The following is a 21279-nucleotide window of genomic DNA, read 5'->3' on the forward strand; positions in this document are numbered from 1 at the left end:
CTGGATCGGACCGTACGTCCTCGGCAGAAATCAGGCTTAATAATAATAATCACACGATACCTTAATTACTTATTTCAGCTTGCGAAGCTAATTGATAAATCGTAGAATCCTTGGAATTTAATGAATTATTATGCCTGCTTGTTAAGAAAATAATTGTTATTCCTGTAAATGAGATTAATTGATAAATTAAAAATTATTTGAATTGAAGAAATTTAATTAATATATTGAGAATTATTGCATTTGAAGGAATTTGATTATTTCTGTTGGTTAAATAAATTATTGTAAATTCTGTGAATCATGCTGATTTAGATATTCTAGTTGTATTTTAATTATTATTATTGACCCATGGTGAGTGTCAAAGTCGGCCATCTCGTCTCTACCACTTCGAGATTAGGCTTGAAACTTACTGGATACACGTTGCTTACGTACTCATGCTACACTTGCTGCACTTTTTGTGCAGGACCTGAGGCAAGTACTAGTGGGGGACCTATCGTCTTACACTCACGTTATCTAGGGGCATAGTGGTGAGCTGCCTTTCTGAGCCGTTCTGCAGCTACTAGTGTCTCTCCTTGTACTTTTTATTCTGTCTATTTTTATTTCAGACAGTATTAAAAGTTTTGTATATATACTAGATGCTCATACACTTGTGACACCAGGTCTTGGCACACACATTGGTAGAATTTGGTATTTATATTTTTCTTGGATTTAAATTTTATTGATATATGTTTAATTTATTAGTTGGCTTGCCTAGCTATAGTGTTGGGCGCCATCACGACCTATAGGCGGAACTGGGTCGTGACAACTTGAGTCAAGGAACTGCGTTTGGGATCCGAGCAACAGCTGTGCACTATCACAGAACTCCGATAAGATGGAAGGAAAATGACGATAAATAAAATGTTGGAAGCAAAATTATATAGTTACGTTTCATGTCCCACTTCTCTGGGAACGACATGTGCTCAGCCAGGATCAAGTCCGAGGTCCTCACTCGGGCGAAACAGCCTAGCAAACCTCGATCCCTATCTTCATCGATACTCGTGAACGCAACTTTATTGGCTCGACGGGCGAGCTTGATCAGTCCCCCCGGTAGAGTCGGGGACTGTATAAACACATAAGGTGGTCGATCGTGAAAGGGCACCCTTCGATCTTGCTTACAAAGAAATGGAGGAGGATTACGATCCTCCAGAAAGAAGGGTGAATTTGACCGAGGGTTACCTCATATCTTTTGCAAAAGTCGACGATAACCGTGTCCAAGAGGCCGAACGTGAATGGATAAGTGTAAACACTTAAAAGTCCCTCGACGTGGGTGGTGATGGCTTCGTCAGGTTCGGGAACCACCACATGTTTGTCAACCCAGTTACAATCCTTCTTGACTTCGCAAAGAATATCCTCGGTGATCGAGCAGATGTACCTCGAGACATCCTCACACCGGCCTGGTACGGAGGGGGGCTTTTCGACTTTAAAATCAGCATTGACCGGGCATCCCCCCGTAATGAACATTTTTAGAGGAGGTTTCGGTGCTGGTTCCTCGACAGCAGTATGTGAAGCGGTCTCTTCGGTGGCCGGCCGCGAGGTAGAAGGTGTTTCTTTTTAGGGAACGGTTTTGGAAGTTTTCGCCATTTCTTTATGGAGGGGAAATAAGGAAAAAAAGGAAGTTAAAAGAGTATACTTAATGGTTTGGGATGAAGACGGAACAAAAGTTCTTATAAAAAGACATCAAATATAAGTGCCTGAAAATATTGAGATTGCTAAGGTATGAGGGCAGAAGCTTTGAATGTAAAGTTTGAATGAGCAAATAAGGGGTTATTTATAGGTTTTCAACGACGGTTCGCATCCAGGAGTGGCCGACCAACAACTGACAAATATTTAATGCCATTAAGACTTGACTGGCGAGGCGTTTTGACTATTTTGTCATTTCTATCGTATGGTGTCGAAGAAAGAAACGAAAGGTCATGTCGTTTCTCATCGTTCACTCTCCAAAAAATGAAGGGACTATCTGTATACGGTCGGAATCGAGCTCGCCAACGACATGAAAAGTTAGGCTCAGAACATGACAACCAATGACTGAAGATCGACCCCGAGTCCCATCGAGCTAGAACCCGGGGTTAGAACGCCTGTCTTTGAGAACACTGAGTGCATAATCCTGGAGTCGACCTTAGCCCCAATTTATCTCGAAGAAATGTTATTAGCATAACCAGCAGAAGATCGAAATATTCTTGACCGGTCGGGTATTACGGGGGGAATCTCGGCGCGTATCAGCAAAGAACCGAAAATCAATTATTGATCTTGTCCAATTCACACCTCAAATAAAATATATGAAACGGCCGATTGCAATAATAATACCCAACAAGAGTCGAGCTCGATTTTCACAGGGAGATATATATGGGAGTTAGGAGTATATATTGTAGTATGTGAGTTTGAACAATCTCAATTTACACTTCCACAAATTGGGGTTGTTTTTATGTCTATTTAAACTAAAATTGCAAAGTTAAGAAATAAAACTAAGAAATTATTTTTGTTGTTTTTCAAGTTTTGTAAAAAGCCTAGGGTTATGACCATCACCTAGGTGTTTGCCTAATGGGATGTAGACCTTAATGCTTGTTTTATTGATCGGGGTGTATTATAGCTATCAACTCTCAATTACAAACTCAATACCTCTCCGTTAGAGAGTGATTTTGCCCAATTTGACTTTCTCAAGTCCAAATGGGTATTGCACAAAACGGTTGATAAAAGCTCAAGTCGGGTTATTACTATCTCTAGGTTGGACCCTTTAATTGGGATTATTAATCTCTCGATTGACCCAATTTCTTATTAGCCAAGTTTTCCTAGACTAAGTCTCTCTTTCTCAAGTAGAGACTAAGTCAAATAGGCATGAACTAATGTTTGCAATTATTAGTTCCACAAATTAAAGCATGAACAAGGCTAAATAAAAAATATCCAACCATAAACAAGCATTTAATTAAACACCCATAAGGTTTACACACTAGGATTGGGTAACAACCTTAGTAAACATCTAGCTACGCATGCTTGAAATTGAAGAAATAGAAGAAGAAATGCTAATTAAATGCATATTGTAAAATCAAAATGATAAAATCTATGTTAAAATATCCCAAAATATGAAAAACTACTAAAAGAAGCAAAGAGAAACGGCTACTGTAGTTGTTGATATCAAAAGTTGACTTAATTTCGTGAAACTCTTCTATTTATACAAAGCTTGCAATTCCGGACAAAAATGCCCCTCGGAAGGTTCTACGGCCGCAAAATTTCATGTGCGGTCCGCAGGTTTCTTCAACTTGTCACGAACTAGAGGTCTACGGCCGCGCAATTCTGATTTGCGGCCGCGAGGTAGTCTTTCTGCAGTCCGCAGATTTAAAACTGCGGCCGCAACTTGGTCTTCTGAGGTCCGCAACTTTACTTCTGCGGCCGCAAGGCACTTCTTTTGCGGCCGCACAATTCCCGTGCGGTCCGCAATCTTGAGGGACTTGAACTTTGGAAAATTGCACACCCTCTGAAGTTGATTTCCAATTCTTCAATTGCGGCCACACAATTCCTTTGCGGACCACATTTTGCTAGGAATTCTGCAATTCGCACTTTGCAAGTTCTCGTGCCTTTTGTTGCCTTGTGTTTTGATTACTCCTTTTTGAGTCGGATTTCATCCCGGAATTCCAACTTCCAACATTCCTGCAATTTTACATATTTTATCAGTTTCAGGAACACAATTAAATGCTTTTAGACTAAAATAAAAGCTAAAAGGCGCTAATAAGTAGTCAAAATCTCCACTTATCAACTCCCCCAAACTTAAGTTTTTGCTTGTCCTCAAGCAAATAAAATAGTTCCCACCTCCACAAGTTAAGGGCCATTCCAGCCAATCAAAGGTGAGTCATTCACACATCAATTGGGACCAATAATTACACACACTACTTATGTATATCAACAAGGCGATGAGTTAAACGTTTATGCATATATAGTTTTAATGTGACACTTGAGTATCAAGAGTTGACTTTATTCATCAAGGAAGCTCGCTCTTTCATGTAGGTCATTGTGGATCCCAAACTCCCCTTCCTCTACTCTCCATTTGCCTATCTCACTTAAGAATTTTATCACTCAATCCAAAAAATTTGCAAAAGGTTCACTCGTCTCTCTCAAGAGAATGTCGCAAGTACGGCTTTAAGTACCATAGGCTTGCCCCTCATGTAAATTTCCACTAATGTAAGCGCACTTGGCTTGAAATCACGTAGTGCTTTTTCGGAATGTAATGAAGGCTTTTGGACTAAGGTTGAATATACAAGCACTCCATTGTTTTGTTCTCGGCTCATGCTTTGCCAATTCTTTGAGGCACTTTCTTTTTCTTGGGGAACTAGAGAGACTTAGCATCACTCTTTCTTGATCATGACATTCATTTTCTCCCTCTTTGATTTCTCCATGCTTTGTATCATTACTTTTCTTTGCATCCCTTCAACTCTTCCACTTATTCACTTTCTTTTACATTTTTCTTTTTATTCTTTCCTTTTCTTGCCTTTCCTTCTCATCATTTCTTATCTCTTTTTGTGCCTTGATACCTCTTTCAAGCTCCTCGTCTCTCCCGAAAACTTACATTTTTATCCAATTGTATCACAAGAGTGTTAAGGAAAGCTCGGGTGCCAAGAGAGGGTCACGACAAAACAGGTAAAGGCTTGTAACATGGTTATAAAATGAGAAATGATCAAGGCTAAAATGGGTTGATTAGGGATAACAACATTGGTGGGAAATGGAAAAATTCAAGTGGGTCAAGGAAAGCCTCAAATTACTTCTCAAGCCAAGCAAAACTTAAGATTTCGCCTTGAAATACATTCGAGGAAAGTTCTAGACTATTTGCATGGGTACTTGGACTTGCAACAAAAATATCTCACCTCTCACGCAACTGGCTTGTTAAAGAGGATAGAGTCGAGGGCCCACAACGACCACATTCAAGATTGAAAATCACTATGGTTCGATTAAACTAATCGATGATTGCCTAAGTCAACGCAAGAGTCACAAAGTCACTAACTAGAACTATTTCTTTCGAAAAAACTTGTTTTTAACCATAAGCACATAGTTAAGTATGTTGGTACCTGTCACGACCCAACTGGAGGGTCATGACTAGCACCCGGGCCATACTTGCCGAGCACCAACGTACATTTTCTAACCTTCCTTATTATCTTTAAGGGCCGACAAGACCAATATAAATGAAAGACATGGATCATGAACATCCAACAATGAAAGATAATGTCATGAACATACGTAACATGGGACGACAAGACTGTCAAGAAACTATATATAAGGTACGAGCTATCATGATGCCATGAAAGACTATACAACAAAAATCAGCCGAAAAGGCATTCTAAACCATACATAAGTCGACACCTGTCTATGAGCCTCTAAATGAACATAAGTGCTACAACATTGCCGGAACAGGGCCCCGACATACCCATAATGTCTATAACAAAAATGCATACCAAGACCACGGCAAGTCCGGAGAAAGGATCATGCCAATAACGCTGAACCGGATAGCCTACTGTGATGGGGGAGCTGCGTCTACCCATCTATCAGGACCTGCAGCACGACATGCAGCGTCCACAAATAAAAAGGACGTCAGTACGAATAAAGTACTGAGTATGTAAGGCAGAATAGCATAAGTAAGAACAATAATGTAAACAGTGATAGGGAATATACAACCTGTGACATCTGGGTACCTCTGAGGGCTACTGACATGAAATACATGATACATACATATATATATATATATATACGTAAACGTTTAAAACATATGCCTTTGTGGGCATCATCATCATCATATCGTACCCGGCCATAATAGGCTCGGTAAAACGTACCCGGCCATCATAGGGCTCGGTAGAATCGTACCCGGCCACGTGGAGCTCGGTAAAACCCAACTGATCAGTGGTTGCACAATAGGTGCCATACCCGGCCGACTATAGCGCAGCTCGGTAGAGTAAAATAGATACATATATATGATGCATGCTGGACTCGTTGGAATCATAATTTGAACCTTTCGGAGTGACGTAAGGTCGGTATCCTTCGTACACGTTATTAGGATTAACTCTTCATCAAGAATCTTATAAGAATCAGGAACTACCAACAACATTGATAATATAAGAATAAGAGAAGTAACATCAATATCAATCGTTTCATAAGAAGGGCAGCAATGTAAGTACTGCTAGCTTCTAAGAGTAGAGTATCTTTAGGAGCTCGTTCATTACATTATGTACAATTGGAGTCGTGCAAAAGAATGAAGGGGATAGACTCACATACCTTGTATATACTGCCCAACCTCAAGCTATGCAAATATCACGACTCCTTAGTCTACAATAAGACAAATGACACTATCATTATCGTTTAAGCGTCGTAACTATTATGTATCGACCACAACCTATTTTACGATGAAACGGACAGCACCTCCCCTATTTATATGACTTCCCACAAGTCAATACAATCACCAAACAGCCCAAACAACATCATTAATAATCATATTGAGCCTCCAAAACAGTCCACCAACCAACAACATTACTACCAAGCTTTTCGATATATATATTTCACAAGTTCTAGCTTCAACGACTTAGCTGCAACTTGGATAATCTTAAATATATATCGAGTAAGAGGTTCCTTACCTTTAAACAGAAAGAACAACTCCAATTTGACCTTAATTTTCCACGAAATATCCCTTCAATTCTGCCACAAGAACAAGGAAGCGAAACTAGCAATTAATTCGGGTTTTTCGGCACTAGAATTACTTTAGAAGACTTGAAATCACCTAGGGTTGATATTAAAAACTTGAAGGTGTATTTACAGGACATAAAACACTTAAAACAACCTCCCACATGAGCTGGAACAACACAAAAATCAGCAACAACAAGAAAAACAAGAAACTTACTAGCACCACGGGATTCCCGACATTTGATTTGTGTTGTTTGCCCTTTGTTTGGGTCTTGGATCATGAGAGAACCTTGAGAGAATGTTTTTAGGGTTATAAGGTCTGAATATACTGAAAAATAATGACTTAAAACGGGGTTGAGTTATCTTATATATGTCCAAATGTCTTAAACCGCCTTTGTGGGCCCCATAGAGAGCAGCTTGGCGCACTCTCGCGAAAACGCGAATATCTCTCAATTCCGAGATCGTATCGACGAACGGTTTAATGCGTTGGAAACTAGACTCATAGATCTTCAATTTTATAGGTAGATCACCCCATAATTCCAAGCATATTCGGAGTAAAATTCAGTAACATTTCACCTAAAGTTTAAGTAAAATTATAAACCTAAGTTGCGACAACTTTTATCGACTTTTATTTCATAACTCGCTTGACTTCAAGACTTATGATGCGGATATTATATGATTCAAATACATTAAAACAAGACCTCTTGGGACAGTTAATCACCTCTAGTGTTATCCGAAAATACGGGTTACAACATCCTTGATTAGCTTAACTTCAAATACTTGTTAACCACTCTTATACACCCTTGTATCGTTTAAGACCAATAGGATTAACTTATTATCATCTCAAAGATAATCTCTTCTTGGATTTACGTCGACTACCTTACGGCGTGATCTATGATATGCGAATTTGGGTTGTAACATCCTCTCCCCCTTAGGAACATTCGTCCTCGAATGTAAGGGTTTATGGGGTGTCTAACTCATCGTGGATTCCGACGGAGATTTCCGGCTGAGTTTCCCTTATAAAATGGACACTAGCCAAACTTGCAAGCAGTTAAACCCAACCTATGGCCATACAAGACTATACAAAGCATAATGGATATGTACATTATCTGCATATCACCATTTTGTATTAAAAAAAAGAGTATTCACAAGCTATTGCTTATCTCATAGAGCCGTTTCACCTTATAATGCGTCCTTCTTTCCCCCGGCATCCTTGTTATCTTCACTCTGGAATAGGTAAGGGTATTTAGACTTCATCTCCTCTTCTGCTTCCCATGTCATTTCTTCTATATTCTTGTTCCTCCATAATACTTTCACGGAAGCTACATCCTTTGTTCTCAGCTTGCGGACTTGTCGATCTAATATAGCCACTGGCACTTCATCATATGATAGATCCTTTGTAACTTGTACATCTTTGATAGGGATGACCCGAGAAGGGTCTCCAATACATTTCCTCAACATAGATACATGGAATACCGGGTGGACAAATTCCAATTCAGATGGCAATTCTAACTCGTAAGCAACCTGTCCAATTCGTCGAAGAATTTTGTACGGCCCAATATACCGCGGACTCAACTTACCCTTCTTCCCAAAACGCATAACACCCTTCATCGGCGAGATCTTCAGGAAAACCCAATCACCAACCTTAAATTCCATATCACGACGTCGGACGTCGGAATAAGACTTTTGCCTGCTTTGTGCCGTCCTCAGTCGCTCTTGTATCACTTTCACCTTCTCAATGGCTTGGTGAATCAAATCTGGCCCATATAATTCTGTCTCACCGACTTCGAACCATCCAACTGGTGATCTACATCTCCTCCCGTACAGTGCCTCATACGGGGCCATTTTAATACTGGAATGATAGCTATTATTGTAGGCAAATTCTATAAGTGCCAGATGGTCATCCCAATTCCCCTTGAAATCTAGAACACATGCTCGTAGCATATCTTCAAGCATCTGGATGGTACGTTCAGCCTGTCCATCAGTCTGCGGATGGAATGCAGTGCTGAGATTTACTTGTGTGCCTAAACCCTTCTGAAAAGACCTCCAAAAGTTAGCCGTAAATTGAGCTCCTCGGTCTGATATAATAGATACCGGCACACCATGAAGCCTAACAATCTCCTTGATATACAACTTCGCATAATCTTCAGCCGTGTAAGTTGTCTTAACTGGTAGAAAATGGGCAGATTTTGTAAGTCGATCAACTATCACCCAGATGGAGTCAAACTTATGATAAGAGCGAGGTAATCAAATAATGAAGTCCATATTAATCACCTCCCATTTGTAGGTCGGAATCTCTATATTCTGAATCAATCCACTGGGTTTCTGATGCTCGATCTTTACTTGTTGATAATTAGGACACTGGGCTACAAATTCTGCAATAGACTTCTTCATGTTATCCCACCAATACTGCTCCTTAACGTCATGATACATCTTTGTCGAGCCAGGATGGATAGAATATCGGGACTGGTGAATCTCAATCATAATCTTCTCTCGCAACCCTGCCACACTAGGTACACATAATCGGCCCTGGTATCTTAGTGTCCCATCTCCTCCGATCTTGAAAGCTATAATCTTACACTGCTGAATTCCCTCTCTCAATCTTACTAAGGTAGGATCTTCATATTGTCGTGCTTTTACCTCGGCTACCAAAGATGATTCTGCTGTATTCTGTACAGTAACACCTCCGTCATCAGAGTCCAACAATCTGATTCTCATATTGGCCAGCAGGTGAAGCTCTTTGGTCAACCCTTGTCTACCTGCCTCAATATGTATTAAGCTTCCCATTCACTTACGGCTGAGAGCGTCTGCCACAACATTGGCTTTACCAGGATGGTGCAATATCTCGATGTCGTAGTCTTTCAGTAATTCAAGACACCTACGCTGCCTCAAATTCAACTCCTTCTGCTTGAAGATGTATTGTAAACTCTTGTGATCTGTGTAGATGTCAACATGGACGCCGTATAAGTAGTGCCACCATATCTTCAAAGCATATATTACTGCAGCCAATTCCAAATCATGAGTCGGGTAATTCTTTTCATGCTTCTTCAATTGTCTTGATGCATAAGCAATCACCTTCCCACGTTGCATCAATACGCACCCCAAACCTATACCTGAGGCATCACAATATACCACATAACCTTCTGTTCCTTCTGGGAGAGTGAGCACTGGCGCGGATGTCAATCGATTCTTTAGATCCTGAAAACTATGTTCACAAGCATCAGACCACTAGAACTTAGTTTTCTGTGTTAACTTAGTCAATGGTGCTGATATAGAGGAAAACCCTTCTACAAACCGCCTATAATATCCTGCTAGCCCCAGGAAGCTGCGGACTTCTGATGGTGTTGTAGGTCTCGGCCAATTCTTCACTGCATCGATCTTCTGAGTGTCGACACTAATACCCGCATCAGATATCACATGGCCAAGGAATGCTACTGAGTTCAGCAAGAATTCACATTTAGAGAGCTTAGCATATAACTTATGATCATGAAGGGTCTGGGCATAAGCCTGAATACGGGAAATATCCATGCCCTCTACCAAGGAGGCTGTTGTGCACTCATTTATCAGATGTGGTCACCCTATCACTCATCTCGGCCACCATATGGGGAGTATACCTTGATAAAGAATCAAACTATATACTATACTCTCATGCACTCATATTACCCTGTCGAAGGTTCAAGAACTTATCAGCTCTAGCTCATCGTATCTCAGCTGGTAAGTAGTGACGAAGAAAGGCCTCAGAAAATTCCTTCCACACGGCTGGAGGAGCGTTCGGACCCCTAGATCTCTCCCAACTATCATACCATAAAATCGCTAAATCCCGTAACCGATAAGAAGCCAACTCTACTGCCTCTGTATCACTAGCATGCATAACCCGCAATGTACAATGAACCTGATCAATAAATGTTTGCGGGTCCTCCTTGGGGTTTGATCCGGTAAACACTGGAGGGTCTAGATTAATAAAATCATGAACTCTCGCACTAACCGGTTAATCAGCAGCACCAGTATTCTACCTCTGAGCCTGAGCAGCTACTAATCTACTCAACAACTGCACCGCACTGCGCATATCGTGGTCTGTAGTGCCAGACGGAGGAACTGGATGTACTGGGTGCCTCCTAATATCCTCTGGAGGAGACAGAGAGGTATGAGACGGCATCTCACTCTGAGGCTCACTTTGGCCTGCTCTGGCTGGAGGCACCTGAATGTTACCCTCTCCTACAGCTGTATCAAGCCGTTTACTAATCGCTTGCTTCCTAGTCGAAGGCATCGCTAAAAGAAAACAAGGTGAATATTAGATATGAACACTTACGACTCAACTCTACGCACGATCTAGATTCAGGAAGAAGGTAACAACCCTAGATGTCACGTAGCCTTCCTGATTATAAATGTGGCGCGCTACACATCCATAATCAAAACTCTACTAGACACGGCTCATAGACAACCCCTAGGACAGACTGGCTCTGATACCAAGTTTGTCACGACCCAACTGGAGGGTCATGACTAGCACCCGGGCCATACTTGCCGAGCACCAACGTACATTTTCTAACCTTCCTTATTATCTTTAAGGGCCGACAAGACCAATATAAATGAAAGACATGGATCATGAACATCCAACAATGAAAGATAATGTCATGAACATACGTAACATGGGACGACAAGACTGTCAAGAAACTATATATAAGGTACGAGCTATCATGATGCCATGAAAGACTATACAACAAAAATCAGCCGAAAAGGCATTCTAAACCATACATAAGTCGACACCTGTCTATGAGCCTCTAAATGAACATAAGTGCTACAACATTGCCGGAACAGGGCCCCGACATACCCATAATGTCTATAACAAAAATGTATACCAAGACCACGGCAAGTCCGGAGAAAGGATCATGCCAATAACGCTGAACCGGATAGCCTACTGTGATGGGGGAGCTGCGTCTACCCATCTATCAGGACCTGCAGCACGACATGCAGCGTCCACAAATAAAAGGATGTCAGTACGAATAAAGTACTGAGTATGTAAGGCAGAATAGCATAAGTAAGAACAATAATGTAAACAGTGATAGGGAATATACAACCTGTGACATCTGGGTACCTCTGAGGGCTACTGACATGAAATACATGATACATACATATATATATATATATATACGTAAACGTTTAAAACATATGCCTTTGTGGGCATCATCATCATCATATCGTACCCGGCCATAATAGGCTCGGTAAAACGTACCCGGCCATCATAGGGCTCGGTAGAATCGTACCCGGCCACGTGGAGCTCGGTAAAACCCAACTGATCAGTGGTTGCACAATAGGTGCCATACCCGGCCGACTATAGCGCGGCTCGGTAGAGTAAAATAGATACATATATATGATGCATGCTGGACTCGTTGGAATCATAATTTGAACCTTTCGGAGTGACGTAAGGTCGGTATCCTTCGTACACGTTATTAGGATTAACTCTTCATCAAGAATCTTATAAGAATCAGGAACTACCAACAACATTGATAATATAAGAATAAGAGAAGTAACATCAATATCAATCGTTTCATAAGAAGGGCAGCAATGTAAGTACTGCTAGCTTCTAAGAGTAGAGTATCTTTGGGAGCTCGTTCATTACATTATGTACAATTGGAGTCGTGCAAAAGAATGAAGGGGATAGACTCACATACCTTGTATATACTGCCCAACCTCAAGCTATGCAAATATCACGACTCCTTAGTCTACAATAAGACAAATGACACTATCATTATCGTTTAAGCGTCGTAACTATTATGTATCGACCACAACCTATTTTACGATGAAACGGACAGCACCTCCCCTATTTATATGACTTCCCACAAGTCAATACAATCACCAAACAGCCCAAACAACATCATTAATAATCATATTGAGCCTCCAAAACAGTCCACCAACCAACAACATTACTACCAAGCTTTTCGATATATATATTTCACAAGTTCTAGCTTCAACGACTTAGCTGCAAATTGGATAATCTTAAATATATATCGAGTAAGAGGTTCCTTACCTTTAAACAGAAAGAACAACTCCAATTTGACCTTAATTTTCCACGAAATATCCCTTCAATTTTGCCACAAGAACAAGGAAGCGAAACTAGCAATTAATTCGGGTTTTTCGGCACTAGAATTACTTTAGAAGACTTGAAATCACCTGGGGTTGATATTAAAAACTTGAAGGTGTATTTACAGGACATAAAACACTTAAAACAACCTCCCACATGAGCTGGAACAACACAAAAATCAGCAACAACAAGAAAAACAAGAAACTTACTAGCACCACGGGATTCCCGACATTTGATTTGTGTTGTTTGCCCTTTGTTTGGGTCTTGGATCATGAGAGAACCTTGAGAGAATGTTTTTAGGGTTATAAGGTCTGAATATACTGAAAAATAATGACTTAAAACGGGGTTGAGTTATCTTATATATGTCCAAATGTCTTAAACCGCCTTTGTGGGCCCCATAGAGAGCAGCTTGGCGCACTCTCGCGAAAACGCGAATATCTCTCAATTCCGAGATCGTATCGACGAACGGTTTAATGCGTTGGAAACTAGACTCATAGATCTTCAATTTTATAGGTAGATCACCCCATAATTCCAAGCATATTCGGAGTAAAATTCAGTAACATTTCACCTAAAGTTTAAGTAAAATTATAAACCTAAGTTGCGACAACTTTTATCGACTTTTATTTCATAACTCGCTTGACTTCAAGACTTATGATGCGGATATTATATGATTCAAATACATTAAAACAAGACCTCTTGGGACAGTTAATCACCTCTAGTGTTATCCGAAAATACGGGTTACAACATCCTTGATTAGCTTAACTTCAAATACTTGTTAACCACTCTTATACACCCTTGTATCGTTTAAGACCAATAGGATTAACTTATTATCATCTCAAAGATAATCTCTTCTTGGATTTACGTCGACTACCTTACGGCGTGATCTATGATATGCGAATTTGGGTTGTAACAGTACCAAGTGAAACATGTTTGACTCTCCGAGCATGACTTAATTAGGTCTTTTTATTCATTACTACTACTATTATTACCTAAACATCAAAACGGACTCAGTCCCTTAAGAAGGTTGTCACGCCATCCATCGTTGGGAAGAGTCACCCAGTTCACACAAAAATTACCTTTGGAAAGAACCGTGGCATTAAGAAAACCAAAGGCTTATTATCTACTAAAACACAAAAATACAAATGTGACTAGGGATAACAACATTGGTGGGCAATGGAGAAATTCAAGTGGGTCAAGGAAAGCCTACAATTACTTCTCAAGCCAAGTAAAACTTAAGATTTTGCCTTGAAACACATTCGGGGCAAGTTCTAGACTATTCACACGGGTATTTGGACTTGCAACAAAAACATCTCACCTCTCACGCAACTGGCTTGTTAAAGAGGATAGAGTCGAGGGCCCACAATGACTACATTCAAGATTGAAAATCACTATGGTTCGATTAAACCACTCGATGATTGCCGAAGTCAACACAAGAGTCACAAAGTCACTAACTAGAGCTATTTCTTTCCAAAAAACTTGTTTTTAACCATAAACACGTAGTTAAGTGTGTTGGTACCAAGTGAAACATGTTTGACTCTTCGAGCATGACTTAAGTAGGTTTTTTTATTCATTACTACTACTATTATTACCTAAACAACAAAACAGACTCAGTCCCTTAAGAAGGTTGTCACGCCATCAATCGTTGGGAAGAGTCACCCGGTTCACACAAAAATTACCTTTAGAAAGAACCGTAGTATTAAGAAAACCAAAGGCTTATTATCTACTAAAACACAAAAAGAAGCTATTAAATAAAAAAGAAGCTACTAATTCAAAAAGAAACTACTTAGTTAAATACTAACAAATAAGAAAACACATGTAAAGAAGCTACAAAGTAAAAACTATCGAAAGCATAACGAATATACATAATGAAATGAGATATATACATAATGAGAGAGGAAAAGAGAGAATATATACAAAATAAGGAAAAAGAAGAAAATACTGTCAGTTATTACAAACCAATTGTCTCAGAATCATCAAAATATATCAAATAAACTCTACCTCCCCGAATAAAAATAAGCATTGTCCCCAATGCTTAACAAAATAAGAGTAAAGGAAGGGTAAGAGTGAGGAAAACTTCTGTTGATACCCAATTTTTCCCTCATATTTTAAAAAAATGTATATATACTTTCAAAATAATATATTTGCATCATCATTTAGTTTACAAACCCATACAAGCAATTTTCATAATTTTTCATAATTTTAGAATCTCTAAATTAATTTCTTGCTGCATTTTATTACATAAATATCCAATAATTACCCTTCAAATTATTTTTATGATGATTTAATCATCCAAACTTATTATTTACACCAACATGTATGTTTTATAATATTCTACTTTATTTTTTCTATAATTACATTTGCATTTTTAGGCTAATTACACGTTTTTGCAATAATAGCTTATATTCATGTATAATTACATTACTTGTGCCAAAATAACTTTTTATATTAATGTTAAGTTATTATTTCCCATCATTTTAGTGCACAAATAATATTTTTTGTTATTTATTAATTACTTTATAAATTATTTTTTTTGATAAATATTGGGTATTTAAACAACAACCCATTTTAAAACCAATTTCGGACCAAATAAATGGCCCCAAACCCTCAAACATCTAGTCCAAATACCCCAGCCCAAACCAAATGACCCACTAATCCAAAACTCGGTCGATGCCCCATCTCCATGACCCGCCCGTTCCAACTTTTAATCTTGGCCGTTGATCTCTCAAGATCAATGACCCTTATTCACCCTTCCCTTTTAATTAACCCAACCCCCAAACCCTAACCTATTATCCCCTAACCCACCGCCCTCACACTCTCTCAACCTCCCATTCTCTCTCTGAAGAACCCTAAACCGCCGGCCCCCTAAATCCTTCTCCTAATCCCACTAAATATGGGATTCGACTACTATTTCTTGCCATATTTGACCCTCTTTTGGTACTGGTTGTTCTCTTATGGTATTACCTAAGTGCTTGCCTAAACATGGCAAGCAAATCTCTTCCAAGATCGAACCAAAATGGTTCAAATCTCTGATTTTGAACGCTATTCTATCTATATACGTTCTATGCTACTATGTGAGTCAGATTTTTTGTTTAGATTCTGTTGATTTACACTTTCCCTAAAAGACTAGGGTTTACAGATTTCTCTCTTACATTGATTTTTAGATTGATTTGCATGTTTGTTTTCCTTGTTTGTTGCATAATTTATTTTGTTTTTTGATTATTGCTCGATGTTTTCACTACTATATAAACCCCTCCCCCATTCCCTTTTGGACAGACTTCGAATCATAAAATTCCCACTAAAAAGCTAAAGATCTTCACTCTGTTGTTCGCTTATTCTCTTGTTCTACTTTGGCTCTTGGCCGGCTGAAAGCCAAGGCCACCCGAATTCCTATTTTTCGACCTTCCTTGGGTACAACATTGCCCTGGGTTCCTCGAAGCCCTTGGGAACTTGACGCATCTAAGGTCCTGGGTTATAATGCTGTGTTTTCATTCAAAGTGTCGTGGAGTCTGTTCTTGCTTGTTTTGTCTACTTGTCAATCAGTAACTGATGAGTTCTTAGCCTTTGCAATATTAATTCTCTTGTGTTCATGATTTGCTTATTCACATCTCTGAAATTTCATAACCCAATGTGTTTCTAGACTATCTCTATGTGCAACCCTGCTAGTATCGAATTTGTTTATGATATGAACCTCTCTAGCATCTGCTTATGCCTAAACTGCCAGTTCTGAAATGTGTTTATGTTTAGCTGGAACAATTTAGACTGTTTGAAGTCGTTTAGCTTAATATATTGGTACTTTGAGTGTCTACATTGGTTATGTGACATCAGTTTGTTTCCTGCCTTGTCCTGGATTTCTATAGTGATTGATTTGTATCTCTGATATGCACCAATCCATGTTAAAACCCTCATTCTAGCAATGATTTGCTCCTATGATCATTTTATCACTTAGTATATCCTTACCCTGCCTAACTCTGCACTCCCTAGCAACTAGTTGGAACCTTTTAGAATAGCTTCCCAACTTGAGTTTCCCTCATGACATTTGACTCAGTTTTGCCTTGTTGCTATGAGTTGGTCTGTTTAACTTCTGGTGTGCAGCATAATTTTACCCTTAGGTTTGAACCTGTTAGGTTAATGTTCTATTGTTTGTCTTACTGGCCTAATGCACCTTTGCTTATTAGTTTGCAATCCCAGAAGTCATAATTCCCCCTTGCTTCCCACAAATGTCCTCTGCCCCAATATGCTAAGTGTGGACTTGTGATATCAACCTGTCTTTTAAGTTTGTTTACCCTCTTTGTTGATATGTTCATTGTGTGATCACCTATGCAATGCCTGTTTCTAAAAATGCAAATGCACATCTTCAAATTCTAGCAGCTGATCACTATTTTTCATTCTCATTGGTTATTTACCCTATTCTGAACCTATAATTCTTGGTCGGAGGAAAGCCAAGGCCACTAAAGCTTTCTCTATTAATCTCCCTAGTGTGAGCACTGCTCGGGGTCCATTTTGAGACCCTTGTGTACTATGACACACTAGGACCTGAGGTTCTTTGGTCACTTTCTTTACTACTCAGCTCTGTCCCTTTTTCTGTCTGTTAAATGTGCAAATTGATTTGTGTGAGTGATTGGTTTCTGGATCCTATGATCAAACCATGGCTGTTTGGTTTGGTTTGAGTTCTCTTATGGTTTCTAGGCTATGTTGAGATCCGTGTGTGCTAAAAGGTGGAGAAAGAGCTTAGTTGAAGGCCTGGCAGTGTTGGGTATCTCTTTGGGCCTGTCTTGGGCCTACTGTTATTACTTGTACCACTTTGTAATTTATTCATTATTGGGTCTGTAATAATTCTGTAATAACAATTGGGGTAATAGTGAAATTGGGAAATGAGTATCTCTTAATACTTGCATGAAAAAGGGTAGAAAGCATGCTCATAGGATTTGTGTGATACATTTTCTTTCCGACCTGTTATATTTAAATCTCTTTGCGCACTATTAGAGATCATGTTATTAGGGCAATCACACACTCACATAACTGGTGTACTGTCAAAGCATGAGTGCTCTATTTATTCCAATGCCTACTGCTATGTGTTGCTAGATAGCATGCCTATAGGAAATAATTGCTAACAACTGTTCTTTAATCCGTACCATATTCATTAGATACCATACCTATAGGATTTTAACTAATTAATTCGCTTCGTTCATCTAGACAACATGCCTATAAGAGCTAAAGGTATAAAATCAGTTCCAATCGTCAATCTCTAGAAATCATGCCTATAAGACATCACTGCTCGCTTTTCAAACGCTTCTTCATTGCTCATCCACGCAATTATTAGGAAGCATAGGTAATTTTGAGCATTTCCAATAAGTTTCACTATCTGTGCAAACCATTTAGAGATCATGCCTATATGTCTATTAACTTATAATCTATAATAAATGACTCAGCAGCAGAGAGTATTCACAACTGGTAATTTAGAAATCATAGGTCTAAAATAGCATGCATATCTGAATCAGATCATCTAGAAGCCATGTCTATAGGGCTTAATGACTTCAATCTCCCTCAACTCTGAAATTGCCTAATACCCTACATAGAAATCTGTCTGTGTGCCTTTGTTGTCTAATCGCGGAGGCTAACTTGAGCCTTTAATTGTATTTAATTGCAGTCCTATCTGTTTTGAACTGTCGCCTAGTTTTAACATTTTCTAAGCAGCCTAAGTCAAGTCTAGAACCACCCAAAATAGAGGTACAAATGCCTCCTGGACCATAGGTATGGGACGGGTAGTGCACGCATAAGGCACGATTTAGAATAACCTAGTGTGATTTAGGTAATAACTTAAAGATAATAATCGGGTAGCAGGAGATGATAGTCTGTGCCCACTGAATAATACGAGTAACACCCCATCTCGAGGGAGTTACGAAGTATTATTTATGTTGCACGAGGTGATCCTTTAGGCTAAATAACATAGGACCCCCCATCTTATTCTTTAATAAATTTCCCAAATTTCTTATTTTTCTCTGTCTTCGTTTATCTGACTAATTCATATAATTCAAGTTCGACCGGGACACACAGTTGTGGACCTCGAAGAGTGCCTAACACCTTCTCTTCGAGGTAATTTCGAGCCCTTACCCGATCTTTGGTGATGCAAACTAGTTTATCCCGAGTCATATGCAAATAGGTGCCCTAACGCACCTTAAACTCTTAGGTAGCGACTTTCCTCTTTTAATACTTTCTTAAAAGAGTTGTCACATGTCGAAACACGATTTCGCGAGAGAAGGGGCGCGACAACTCCTTATGGCTCCTTGGCCATCTCTGTGTCCACAACAGCATCACCGACCTCAGTATCATCCAACTGGATCTCATCATCATCAACTCCGGGCGTGACTGGGTTAGTGAACATCTGACGTACTACCTCGGCAGTGTCAGCAGCAAGGCTGGCTCCTCAAACTGGCCAGCTGGTGCTGTATGTGCTGTAGGATCTGGGCCTGGGTGGTACGGGTCAATCAACATGTCAAATGGAATGTCTCCGGCTGCTGCAAGCTTGGTAACTTGTCTCCGGAGCTTGTCCACTGACTTCTTGGAGGCCTGGGACTTCCGCATCTTCTTCGCTTCCTTGCCCAGCTCTTCTATCACTAACCCATGCTGCACTAAAGTGGCCATGATTGTGTTCTGATTCTTCAAGAGCTTCTTAAGAGTTTCTTCAACTGTGGGGTGAATCTGGGGTACCAGAATGGAGGACTGCGCTGCAACATTACTAGATATGTCAGACAGCTTTGCAGTAGCTATCTGCATCCAATTGTTGAGGCTTGCCAGTGTCTAGGAGACTCGCAGCGCAGATAGTGGAGTAGTGGGCATCGACACCAACTTCAAAGCCGAGGTGGAACCTATAATGGGGGCTGCTGGAGGCGCTGAGGCTGGAGGTGGGGGCGTTGAAGTAGATGGCATGTCGACTGTCTCTGCAGCTACCACCGATGGCTCATCAGACTGGCCTATGGTGGTAGTCGGCTGACCCTTTTTCTTAGGGTTGTGTGCATCCATCAACGAATACCATGAGAAGGGCTTCTTTTCCTGCACCTTCGTATCAAAATCTTGCGGCTCCACCCGTACATCAGTAAGATACTCAGTAATGGTATTGGGATACGGGTAGGAGGTATCAGCTTTCTTGGCAACCACAGATATGTTGGCCGACATCACGACACCCACATTGATCGGGTACCCGGCCATGATGGAGGTGACTAGAACTGCCCGCGGGATATGAAGGTATGTCTCATTATGACATGGGTCCAGTCGGTTGCATACAAAGGTCTGCTACCCCTTTGCCTCGAAACTCAGGGTGTTTCTGTGAATAGACACCCCTGATGTGATCCATGGTGGTGGTGGCCTAGGAGCTGCCAGAATCTCAGCTAGCCACGGGCGAGCTGCATCCCCTATTGCAAACTTCTCCAAATACTGTGTGGGATCAACATAATCAAACCCCAAGTAGGTGTTTAATGTGTGCTGGTCAAAACGCACCTTTAGGTTCCTCACTTTAGTTACCTTGGTCCCTTTCTTAATATGCGCCACATTGGCGTAGAACTCCCGGACAAGGTATTCCCTCACGTCCACTACGCTCTGGGTGAACCACATCCATCCCTTCCGCTCTTGGAACTGCCTCAAGACTGACGGATTATACTTTTCAAGATCTTTCAATTGGAATTCATGCTCAAGAGTGAGCTATCTCACTGGACACCACTCACAGAAACTAGATAAGGCAGCCAAACTAACGAATCTGTCCTCCCAGATCTCTTTCTTCTTCGACCGCTGAACCGCCAACCATAGCATCTCCCCCTCTCCATCATCGGGGATGTCATTAACTATAGTCGCTGGTGCCTCAGGGACAGGTGTAGAGGAGGGCTCAAAAGCCTGACTAGCACTTTCCAAACCCTCAGAAGTGCTCTACGATATGGAAGGCTCGTCCTGTAGTTGATACCTTCCTGGTGGCTTTGATTGGACAGCCGGCTACTCTTGAATGAGTTGCCCTCCGATGCTTCCCTAGATGGGACATAAGAAATGGATTCGGAGGGCTCTATATTTCTCCCTCGGCAGGTTGTAGACTTTTTTGTGATTATCTTTTGGAGGGCGAGGGATAAAGCACTCTTGCCTCGACCCCTGGAAGGTTCACCCCTACCCTTTGAAGTATCACCTCTACCTCGAGATCTAACCATTTTCTGTACCAAGAAAAAGCAGGTATCAGTTGTAATTCAAGTGCAAACATACAAGAACACACTAGAGAGATAGTGAACAACACAGTGTAAAACATGCTTACAGGATAGGGGAGTGTGGTCCGCAGAATTCTCATTGCAGCCGCAGAATGGGCATTGCGGACCGCGCAATTTATCATTGCGGCCGAAAAATTGGATTATGTTTCGCACAATTTTCATTGCGGCCGCAACTCAGACACCACTAATATGCCAACTCTTTGATAACAGATAAATAGTTGTTCTACGCCCGCAATGGGATTTTTGTGGTTCACATATTTTTCATTGTGGCCA

At 40.4% G+C, this 21279-nt stretch overlaps 1 protein-coding gene across 1 annotated transcript in view; it reads right to left on the reverse strand.

The window, feature by feature from the left end:
- Window positions 1-19939, reverse strand: part of LOC138897785 (uncharacterized) — a 31622-nt gene extending 11683 nt beyond the window's left edge. Inside the window, exons 1-2 of the mRNA XM_070183798.1 lie at window positions 19633-19939; window positions 19366-19491 (exon numbers count right to left, since the gene is read on the reverse strand). Of these exons, the coding sequence (XP_070039899.1) occupies window positions 19366-19491; window positions 19633-19939 (433 nt within the window). The remainder of the gene's footprint in view (window positions 1-19365; window positions 19492-19632) is intronic.
- Between the last annotated feature and the right edge of the window lie 1340 nt (window positions 19940-21279).

The sequence above is a fragment of the Nicotiana tomentosiformis genome, chromosome 8 (assembly GCF_000390325.3).
Source record: "Nicotiana tomentosiformis chromosome 8, ASM39032v3, whole genome shotgun sequence".
Taxonomy (NCBI): Eukaryota; Viridiplantae; Streptophyta; class Magnoliopsida; order Solanales; family Solanaceae; genus Nicotiana; species Nicotiana tomentosiformis.